The following is a 12,167-nucleotide window of genomic DNA, read 5'->3' as shown; positions in this document are numbered from 1 at the left end:
CGTTATTACACTCCGGGACTTCCTGTTTTCATCCTGCAGCGTAAAGACTGCGGGTTGGTCGAACTCTGTTCTGATAATCGGGCCTTTCCAGGTAAGTTTTATATGATACAGTGAATGACACCGTGACTTTACATTTTTCCGAGGCAGTTTTATATTTTTGAAACAACTTCCTGTTTCGCTGCGTCAGAAAAGAGGAACTAACTAGCATTAGCTCGTCGGGCGGAAGCTAACGTAGCTAGCTGACGCTGTTCTTTGACAACAGACGAACGAACCATCCACGACTTAAAGTCAAACAGAGGCCGGTGTCCTCGTTGTTAAACGGATTTCAGAGCTTTAACTTTAAGGTTTAAGTTTCTCTCTAGTGATTTGACATTTTATTTGCGCCTGTAACCGGCCGTAACTTGTTGCATTAGCTTAAATGTGTTGTAGGGGACTTCCGGTGTTTTATAGAAGTCTGTGTTTCCCGTTGCGCCCCCTCTCGGTGGTCAGGGTTAGGATCAAGTTATAGTCAGAGGACACGCATCTTGACAGAGGTGTTTAGTTCATTTGCTTCTCTGGTTTGTTTTGAGGGATCTGATTTAAGATAAAAGAAAAATTAATTAGATGAGTTACAGGTTTATTACATCATTCATTCCATCAACTCCTTTTTCCTGTTTAATTAAAATATAAGTCTTAGTTTTACTGTAGAACACAGGAATGTTCTTAAAGGAACCAATGTAGAACATTTCTGTTTGATTCCCTCAACCAGGATCACTACAAGACCGGGATGAAGGAGGAGAACCAGGACCCGGACTTCACCGTCCAGGACCACTACAAGACCGGGATGAAGGAGGAGAACCAGGACCTGGACTTCACCGAACAGGACCACTACAAGGCCAGGATGAAAGAGGAGAACCAGGACCCGGATTTCATCGACCAGGACCATTACATGGCCGGGATGAAAGAGGAGAACCAGGACCCGGATTTCGTCAACCAGGACCACTACAAGACCAGGATGAAAGAGGAGAACCAGGACCCTGATTTTATCGACCAGGACCACTACAACAGTGGGATAATGGAGGGGAACCAGGGCCCAGATTTCATTAACCAGGACTATTACAAGATTGTGATTAAGGAGGAGAACCAGGATCCAGATTTCATAGACTACGACCACTACAAGACGGGGATGAAGGAGGAGAACCAGGACCCGAATTTCTTAGACCAGGACCACTACAAGACTGGGACGACGGAGGAGAACCAGGACGCGGACCACCAGAGCAACGAGCCCGCTGGTCCCACCGGTCTGCAGGTCAGTGTTCAGGACTTGAGGATTCATGTTTGACCTTTTCATTTAAGTTCATTTTATTTTGATAAAAACATCATCCAACACATAATGTTCAAAGCTGTAGGTTTAACCTGACAACTGCAACATGATGTACATATTTAAAAAGTGAAAATGACTGTAGGAGTCGAAGTCAGAACCGTCAGAACTGTCAGTCCCTTTGTTTACTGGCGGTTCTCCTAACTCTGCCAGTACTAGTCATTCTGACTCAGACTTCAGGAACCAGCTATCAGACTTTAGGCATTAAAACTATCAGATATGCTTGTCTGCTTTTCAACAAGCAGGAAGTATTAACTTTAACAAACTTCCGTAAGTGATCAGTAAAATAAAAAAACACTAAGATTTGATACCTGAGCTGCAAAGAGTCCAACTCCCTGACATAAGACCGGAGACCTGATGATACGCCCTGAAGTATGTTGGGTCTAAGAAATGATGCAGTTTGATCTGATGCCTGAGAGCTGATGCTTTAGTCTCTGGATGTTCTCAAAGTGTTTGTTATAAACAACTCCATCATAAGATCTAACTCTTCCCTCTCTCTCTTTCCTCATGTCTGTCCGTCACCATAGAAACAGAGATGCACAAAGGCTCAGAAGAGAGTTCGCACTAACGAGAAGCAGCACAGCTGCGACCACTGTGGGAATACTTTCACATCTTCAGGTAATTTAAAAACCCACCGCAGGATTCACACTGGAGAGAAACCGTACAGCTGTGACCAATGTGGGAACTGTTTTACAACATCAAGTCATTTAAAAACCCACCAATGGATTCACACTGGAGAGAAACCCTACAGCTGTGAATACTGTGGGAACACCTTCACAGCTATAAGCAGTTTAAAAAACCACCAGCGCATTCACACCGGAGAGAAACCCTACAGCTGTAGTCAATGTGGGGCAACTTTTAGTAGGTTATATCACCTGAAGTCCCACTTACACATTCACTCTGAAGAAAAACCGTACAGCTGTGACACATGTGGGAAAGTTTTCTCTCTGGCAGATCGTTTAAGAAGGCATCAACTTGTTCACACTGGGGAGAAACCACACAGCTGTGACCAGTGTGGGAAGTCTTTCATGAAGTTAAGTAACCTGAAAGTCCATCAGCGTGTTCACCTCGGAGAGAAACCTTACTGGTGTGATCAGTGTGGGAATAGTTTTACTAGCTTAAGTAATTTAAAAACCCACCAACGCATTCACACTGGAGAGAAGCCGTACAGCTGTGATCAGTGTGGGAAAGCTTTCATGACTTCCTGTAGTTTAAAACGTCACCAGCGCATTCACTCAAGGGAGAGACCGTACAGCTGCGACCAGTGTGGGAAAGCTTATGTGACTCTGAAGGAGCTACACACCCACCAACACCTTCACAGTGGAGAGAGGCCGTACAGCTGCGACCTGTGTGGAAAGACTTTTGCAACTGTAAGTAGATTGAAACCTCACAAACGTATTCACACTGGAGAGAAACCGCACAGCTGTGACACATGTGGCAGAGCTTTTGTGACTTTAAGTCAGTTAAAATCCCACAGACGCATTCACACTGGAGAGAAACCGTACGTCTGTGATCAGTGTGGCAAAGCTTTTTCATCTTCAAGTCAGTGTATAGTCCACCAGCGCGTCCACACCGGAGAGAAGCCGTACAGCTGTGACCAGTGTGGCGCCGTTTTCTCACAGTCGGGGGATCTAAGAAACCACCGGCGGAGTCACACCGGAGAGAAGCCCTTCATCTGTGATAAGTGTGGGAAAGCTTTCAGCAGGTCGACCAGTCTGAAAATCCACCAACGTGTCCATGTTAGTTAGAAACACTCAACGCCAGTTCAGCTGTTTTCTCCTGCCTGATGTTTTCTAGCAATAAATGTGTTCACATATGAAAAACCTCTGATTTCACTGGTGTTTGGGATGTAAAGCACATTTCTCCATCCTGTAAAGAGACACATGAGTATGACAAGCTCTGATTGGTTGGTAGGTTGCTTGATAAAAACAGAAATTTTGTCAAAGCTCTTTGGAAAGTTTTGATTTTTTTTTGCTCTTTGAAACCTTGGACTGGTCAACCTCAAAATGTAAACAGTTTGTAAGAGATTATGATGTTCACAAAGGTGCTGAACCCGACTCACTGTATTATCCCAGTAACTTACAGACTGCACTTCCTGTTGATAATTCATCTCCTGGTTGTTTGTGTTTGAATGCAGCATTTTCACTGGCAACAACCTTTTATTGTCTCTCTTCTTACGATTCGCTCGGACTTTCCAAACCGACGTGTGCTGACGGCAGAGGGAGTCACTACATCTGACAGTGGGGAGCAGAACCTGGAATAGATGTCCTGGTTTAAAAATGAAACTTTGATCATTTTCAAATTGTTTAACTCTAAATATTTTAGAGTTTTCAACTAAAAAAATGGACTAAAAATCATTTTTTGACCTCCAATGTAACACAATTGAAAAGGATTAAAAAGCTTTTGCTACAATATGAAATTGCGTCTCTCAGTAGGAATTAAACTTAAAAATATGAACGTGAGTAAAACCAACAAAGACAAAAAGGAAAGTGATTTGTATGTTGAACCGATGTCATAAAAAATGCATTTCCATGGCGAATGGCTGTCACCAGAAACTGACCATAATTTGTGTCAGTGGTTTTAGGTTTATGCTTCTTAGGCAGATACGACTCTTTACTAATATCAGAGTTATCGGTGTAATAATAAGTTATGAACGCTACATGTTAAAGTAATAAGAGGTGTAATTACTAACACCACTGACAGCGACCGACTTTCTGTCTCAGACGGTAACCACTAACTGAAGCTGGTAACTGATACGAACCACGGCCTGACTGACACAGAATTTATAAGGGGAATGTTGAGTTTGATATTGTGATATAAAAACTGATAATGTATCAGCCAATGAGATGTGGGGAGTGTCTGAATCAGCTGTCTCTTTCACAATGTGCACATGTTTATTTCAGTCTAATCCCTCCAGTTGAACCAGTTCAATCCAGCTGTTGTGACCTGTGACGGTCAGACTTTAATTCTCTAAAGAGTTTTCTACAAGGAATGAAATGTCTTCCTAATACTCTACAAGCTTTGGTCTTATTTAGTGGCATAGTCATTGTGCTGATGTGTTTGATTTCTTGTGATAGTTGCCTTTATAGTGCCTGTAAGATTTTGATCAGAAAGACAGTGTCAGTGTGAGTAACTCTGATTCCTGACCTCCGTCTGATTCCCTTTTCACACCCACATTATCAGGCTTAATCAGGTTTTTTAAAACACGCACTGCCGGTCGAGTTTGTCGCTCTGTTCGGACCGTGGACGGTGGTTGTGTTTTAGAAATTTATTTAGAGTCTGCAGCTTCACGCTTTCATCCTTAAAGGGATAGCTGGGGTTGTGTGAGGTTGTCGTGTGTAGTCAGTGTGTTTAGAGGAGCAGCAGGAGAACCGGTGCAGGAGCAGAGAGAGGAGCTGCTGTGGGCGGGGCTAAATATATCCACCGAAAAGATCCCATATCTGTTCAAATCAAGCTTCATGGGGGATATTTTCAGCTCTTTATCTTACCGTCTAAACAAAGAAGTTTAGCTCCTCTGGATCACTCAGCTGACCTGCGGCTTCAGCTGCGGCGTAATACCGTGCGTGCCGTAAGTTCACTCTTTCAGCTGTTGAGGAAAATGTAACGAAGGAAAGTGCTGTTTTTACGGGAAGATAAAGAGCTGAAAATATTCTATCCAGTGGAAAAGGAGCTTCAGAGACTGGAGTCAACTTTAAGTCTTTTTTCTTTTTGAGACGCATCAGATATTGATCATGTGGTTTACTCAATAAATCTGTAAAAATGAACAGAGGTCTCTGCTTCTTCTTTCACTCGTAACGACGAGTCACAAAACATCATTATTTTAAATGATGAACTCTCTAACAGTGCACCCATCAGGTTGTACTGTCCCTCCTCCAGCCGGTCTGCATGTTATCACTGCTGTAGTCTCAAACACATGCTGCTGATTAAAGTGAAGTCACTCCTGGCAGCATAATGACCTCAGGACTGTTTCATTAGCTGCTGGGACGCCTGAGTGAGACCTGACCTCCAGCTGCACTGAATAATTAGTTTTCCATAAAAGTACAAAACAGCTTCACTGTGTGTCGTCTCCTAACGTTCCTCCACGTCATCATCAACTGACTCACATGCTAAATATATCCATGTTGATGGAGAGTGTTTTCCTTTCTTCTAACGACCTAGTCGCCAACATCAGTAACAAGATTGTATTTCCCACAGCTGACAAAACAGTCCCACGTTAACATGGAAAGCTGCAACTTAAAGAATCTCATTTCTCTTCTACAGATTGCTATTTTAGTTGTTTCTTAATTTAAGACTCAAGACTAAAAAGAAAGACTTTCAATTACACTTTTTGTTTATTTGTCAAAACTGAGTAACTGAGTGTCAATAGAAATTCTAACCACATTTACTGAGGTGTCTTCAGGATTGGTGGAGCAAATGGTGAATTCCCAAATTATTTTATTTCTCATTATAAAAACAAATTATTTTTATTTTAAAAAAAGCAAGATCTTTAATTTGACTATTATGTTTTTGAATGATATTAATAATTGAGAAAGATTCATTCAGGATCATTAATGTTTATGGATATGAATAATTGAGGGTGGTTATCAATCTTTGACATGCGATATAGCTGAGATTTCTAATCGTGTCACAGAACTTGTAACAACAGAAACAATGTTCCTCTTCCATGTTTCACCCGGACACTGGTATTTGTCGGGACTTCCTGTTTTCATCCTGCAGCGTAAAGACTGCGGGTTGGTCGAACTCTGTTCTGATAATCGGGCCTTTCCAGGTAAGTTTTACATGATACAGTGAATGAGGCCGTAACTTTACATTTTTCCGAGGCAGTTTTATATTTTTGAAACAACTTCCTGTTTCGCTGCGTCAGAAAAGAGGAGCTAACTAGCATTAGCTCGGCGGGCGGAAGCTAACGTAGCTAGCTGACGCTGTTCTTTGACAACAGACTTAAAGTCAAACAGAGGCCGGTGTGTTCGTTGTTAAACAGATTTAGATTTAAATTTCATGTCAACGTTTTTATCTTCAGCGATTTGACGTTTTATTTGCGCCTGTAACCGGTCGTAACTTAAATGTATGTTACTGGACTTCCGGCGTCTGTCGAGGAACTTTAATTTGCTTCCTGTGTTCGTGTATCTTTGTTCCGGAGGTTGATGTTGTTCAGGTATGAAGTTAAGTCGTTTATTAAGCGCCCAACAACAATCACACGCAGCAGTGATTGTTCCCGCCAGTGTTTGTGTCTGTTATGGTCGTCAGCTGATCTGACCAGTGTTCAGTGAGAGTTCAGAGTCCGGTCCAAACACACAGGGGCTCGGTCCACCTTCCTTATGGGGGGATACAGGATGGGTTCTGGGATGACTCCACCCACAACCCCCACTTAGTCTTATGAGGACTCTTATGAACACTTTAAGTTCTACGAAGGTGAAAGTTGTGCTGTATACAGTGGAAAACTAATTGTTCTTTGAGATGTCATAATTATCTATGTATATATGTATGACCCCCCCCCCCCAACACACACACACACCACCTCCTTTACACATCTGTATTTAACCACGTCCATGTTTAGATTTTACTTTAAGAGTCAATGTCGTTTTCTATTCTCTGATAATGAAGAATGAAAAATATAGAAGAAAACTTAATTTAATGTTTGACAGGTTTATTACATCATTCAATTTCATCAATTCCTTTTTCCTGTTTAATTAAAATATAAGTCTTAGTTTTACTGTAGAACACAGGAATGTTCTTAAAGGAACCATTGTAGAACATTTCTGTTTGATTTCCTCAACCAGGATCACTACAAGACCGGGATGAAGGAGGAGAACCAGGACCCGGACTTCATTGACCATGACCAAGAGAATACCGGCATAAAGGAGGAGAACCAGGACCAGGATTTCATCGACCAGGACCTCTTCAAGACCGGGATGAAAGAGGAGAACCAGGATCCAGATTTCATCGACAATGACCAAGAGAATAACGGAATAAAGGAGGAGGACCAGGACCCGGATTTTGTTGACCAGGGCCACTACAAGATTGTAATTAAGGAGGAGAACCAAGATCCAGATTTCATCGATGAGGACCACTACAAGACTGCGGTGAAAGAGGAACACCAGGACCCAGATTTCAACGACCCTGACCAGGAGAAGGTCGGCATAAAGGAGGAGAACCAGGATCCAGATTTTAACGACCAGACCGGGACGACGGAGGAGAACCAGGAGCATCGGAGCCTGGAGGCCGCTGGTCCCGCCGGTCTACAGGTCAGTGTTCAGGACTTGATGGAGGGTCCGTGTTTGATCCGCTGGTTTTTGTGGCATCAGAAATACAAAGTGTTTGTGTTGGTCTGTTTTCCCGGGCTCATGTTGAAACGAGTCACGTGACCAGAGTGAATCTCAGGTGAAGTGAGTGACGTTTGCTAACATGGCTAGCATTAGCATCAGACTGCTGTGAAGAGACCAGAGACCCAGAATCAGTTGAACAGGTCGGTTTAGAACCAGCTTCAGACAGAAAACAGAGTCCGGAAGCAGCTGCACTCTTCACACACAACATGGCGGGAACACAGGAGCTTACCTTACATTTATATTTGGTTTTGACTGTAGTGGAGTTCTGAGTAGTGTCACATGTCGTGTAAGAACAATAAACACTGATCAGTTTCTAATGAAAGTCACAGATCAGACAGAGACAAAGAAGACGAGCTGAGGACTTTTCAGGAGAAAGAGACTCATGTTTTCTTTTAGTCATCGATCCAAATCTTTGTGTTTCACTGTAAAAAACTATAACGTCCATCAAACCTGTGATTCTAGGAAAATGCACAATGAAACTAGAGCTGCAACAAGTGTCAGTTCACTGTCTCTTCAAACACTTAATTATCTCCTTTTATATTGTATATAGTGTCTCTGTTTTATCTCATTTATTTTACATTCTCTTTCTGTTCTTATTTTATTTCTTACTTCTTTTTGTTGCTGCTGTGTCAAATTTGAATTTCCTCGACAATTAAGTTCAATGAAGTTACATCTTAGAAACTCTATTTAGCGCTCAAGAGATTGTTAATAATTTGTAGCATGAATTCAAATTCATCGTTTCAGCCTCTCAATAGATTTTATTTCTGCGTCTGTCTCTTATGTGACATTAACAAAATCTTTGGACGGTTGGTTTGAGAATTTGGAGGCATCTGTAGGAAGGTGTGATGTCTGTTCTTGTTCTTGTTGGTTTGTTTGCTTGTTAGCAGAAGTATGTAAAAAGTATGAATCGATTTGAACCAAACTTGGTGGAGGGATTGATCAGGGAAGAGCACATTAAATCTAGGTGACAAGGATCCAGGATTATTCTTTATCACTTTCCTAAACATTGTTAGAGGCTTTTTTAACTCAGGATTATAATCTTCTCATCAGTCATTGTAATGTGTCTTTGGGAGAAGTTTGTGCTCCACTGAGTGTCTTCCTAGTTCACTGGCTTTCGCATTAAAGGAGCTTTTTATAAGTTTTGCTGTTGCTACATCGCTAACATTAGCAGCTGTTTATTTACCAGTGTAGAAGAAACGCGAGTTCAGCATCAAACTTCATTCCTTTACTCACCAACACACAGATTAAAATGAACTAGTTCATGTTCATATCTTCCTGTTTCTTAATGTCCTCCTCTGAACTCTTGTACCCCCCCCCCCCACAATCACTTCTTCACTGACTGAATGAATTACTGCATAGTACTATAAAAACAACGGTGAAAGATTACTTTTAAAAACAAAGAGACAACAATGTGATTATATGTGATTATGCTTTACCACTTACCACTCCATGAGATCTAACTCTCTCTCTCCCTCGCTCTCTTTCTGTCTGTCTGTCGCTATAGAAACGGAGACGCACAAAGACTCGTCGGAGAGTTCACGCTAAAGAGAAGCAGCACAGCTGTGACCAGTGTGGGAAGACTTTCACATCTTCAAGTCATTTAAATACCCACCACAAATTCATTCACTGTGGAGAGAAGCCGTACAGCTGTGACAGCTGTGGGAAATCTTTCTCCGTGGCATATCGCTTAAGAAGACACCAACTAATTCACACTGGAGAGAAACCGCACAGCTGTGAGCAGTGTGGGAAGTCTTTTTTGAAATTAGGCAATTTAAAAGTCCATCAGCGTGTTCACCTCGGAGAGAAGCCTTACTGGTGTGATCAGTGTGGGAATAGTTTTACAAATTCAGGTAATTTGAAAGCTCACCAGCGCATTCACACTGGAGAGAAGCCGTACAGCTGTGATCAGTGTGGGAAAGCTTTCATGACTTCCTGTAGCTTAAAGCGTCACCAGCGCATTCACACCGGGGAGAGACCGTACAGCTGCGACCAGTGTGGGAAAGCTTTTGTGTCGTCAAGTAAGTTACACATCCACCAACGCCTCCACACGGGGGAGAAACCATATAGTTGTGATTTATGCGGTAAAGCGTTTGTGAGTTTAAGTAGATTAAAACCTCACAGACGTATTCACACTGGAGAGAAGCCGTACAGTTGTGACATATGCGGAAAAGCTTTTGTGACTTTAAGTCAAGTTAAACCCCATCGACGTATTCACACGGGAGAGAAACCGTACAGCTGTGACCAGTGTGGCAAAGCTTTTGGTTCCTCAAGTCAATATACAGTCCACCAACGCATCCACACCGGAGAGAAGCCGTACAGCTGTGACCAGTGTGGCGCCGTTTTCTCACAGTCAGGGGATCTAAAAAACCACCAGAGGATTCACACCGGAGAGAAACCATATGTTTGTGAAAAGTGTGGGAAAGCGTTCGGTAGATCGAGTATCCTGAAAATCCACCAACGTGTCCACGCCAGTTAGAAACACAAGCTAACTGTTTCTCCTGCCTTATGTCTGTTGTGCTAGCCGTGTCCCGACTCACTGAGATTAACAATAATCCTCAAAACTCAATGTCGGAGAAAATAAATTGTGTTTCACTGATACTGTAAAACTGTGATAAGAGAGACCTATGAAGATATTAGGGCGTTAAGTTTTGAGTGCAGGTTGTCTGTAGGAGAAAAAGTCAAACTGGTCCCTGCTGTTATTGGATAGTGATGTAACTGAGTGTCTTGAGTTAACGTAATTACTTTGTTTCCTGTTAGCAGGTGAATATGTTGTTCATCAGGATTCAACCTGTCTCTTCATATTTCCAGTAATTATAAGTGATTGCACTTAATATTCACTAAAATTTAGTCCATTCTATGTTGGAACATAACATTTTGATTAAATGTTCTAACGCTAACCACAGGAAAGTTCTGATTGGTTTATCATATATATATATATGTGTGTAAAATATTTTTCATTAAATAAATTAAAAATTGATATCTGGGATCAATGTGTTTTAGCAGAAATATAAAAACCCAAAATTCTCAGACAGGCCTTATTACATTTGTCTTGTTTATATTTTAAAGGCTCATATTAGGTTTTTTAAATTTGTAATGAAGCACAGCGTTAACAACATTATTTATAACATTCTTTCTCATCCTTGGAAAAATATTTATTTGTATAATTAATATTATAAATGTGTGACGATTACTCGACTAATGGCTTAAACTACCAGTCATGTAGGACAGTCTTTGATCGGGGGCCCTGCAGTATACACTATAGTTCTTAAGTGTACAAGTACACATTTCTGAAAATTTTAACGGGAGCAAAATTTGAACAGGTGTTCTGGCCGAAAAGTGAAATTTTTGGAAAATTAGAAAGTACTTATTGATTGAAGAAATTACCTTTTTGACTTTACTTGTGAGACATTTGTGCTAAAATAAGGAATTACATTTGTAAATGAAATAAAAAAACATGAATAAAACTGAACGTCAAAAAGGAAAACACTAATAAAAAATGCATGTCTACAGTTAATGCCTAACGCAAAAAAAATAAGCTCAGTATGAGTAAACAGTTTTGAATTTTTCAGATGGAGCGTTTTATCTATATCAGTTATTGATATAAGCTCAAATTGTCTTAGCTACCTCACATTACCTGTCAAAAATCAGTTGGTGTCTTCTGGCAGAGGTGTAACCTTCAGCCAGTAACTACTAAACGAAGCTGGCAACAGTGTGCTACGAATCAGAGCCCGACTGATCTGGGATATTTAAGGGAAATGTTGATTTTGATATCTGCAGATGAGGCATGGGGAGTGTCTGAATCAGCTGTCACAGTGTGCACCTTCATTTCAGTCTGATAATCCCTCTAATATTACCAGTTCTATCCAGCTGTTTCAAATGTGATGGTCAGAATTTAAAGACAAACCACTGACTTACAAAGCACTGACAGTAACTGAATTGAGTTTCAGATCTTACGCCATCAATAATGTTACATGCTAACGGCTCATTAGCTGTTTCATGCTGACGAGCCATGGTAATATCTAGCTTTGTGGCTAATTAGTTCAGCAACAGACTCCAAGTCTCTTCAACTGAGCTTTGATACGTTTGGTGAATTTAGACGGATTAGCATGTTGCTAACTGCTACTACAAATGTAACATGTAATACAATGGAGAACTCTGTACCTGTTGTAGTAAAACCAAAGGAAGAAACACATTCCTGTTTGTCAACACTGTTAACTGCATTGGAAGTGAATGAAGTTCTCTTCCTAATACGCAACATGTTTTTAGTAGAAGTCATTGTGCTGTATGTTTGAATTGGTCTGATTGTGTAAAGTTTCCTTCATAGTGATACTGTTGATATGCTCAGTGTGAGTAATGATCCAGGCTTCTGTCTGAGAGACTGGACTCAGCTGTACTTTAGTCTTTAATCGTTTTATTTGTGAGACAATGGACTTTTCTGACTTTTATTTCAGTGATTTACCCAATAAATCGGTCAAAATGAA

The 12,167-nt window shown here is 41.1% G+C and overlaps 1 protein-coding gene across 1 annotated transcript; it reads left to right on the top strand.

Annotated features, from left to right (window-relative positions):
• The first annotated feature begins 9 nt into the window (after nucleotides 1-9).
• LOC130164931 (zinc finger protein 420-like) lies at nucleotides 10-12,167 on the top strand. Its single transcript, XM_056369929.1, is given in 6 exon segments — nucleotides 10-91; nucleotides 749-1,288; nucleotides 1,888-3,123; nucleotides 6,006-6,128; nucleotides 7,141-7,605; nucleotides 9,191-12,167. Coding segments are annotated over 5 exon segments (3,318 nt in total). The 5' UTR covers nucleotides 10-91; nucleotides 749-766; the 3' UTR covers nucleotides 10,163-12,167.

Source organism: Seriola aureovittata, chromosome 23, assembly GCF_021018895.1.
Source record: "Seriola aureovittata isolate HTS-2021-v1 ecotype China chromosome 23, ASM2101889v1, whole genome shotgun sequence".
Classification (NCBI taxonomy): domain Eukaryota; kingdom Metazoa; phylum Chordata; class Actinopteri; order Carangiformes; family Carangidae; genus Seriola; species Seriola aureovittata.
The sequence above is the reverse complement of the archived record's forward strand: the minus strand, read 5'-3'. Positions and strand labels throughout refer to the sequence as shown.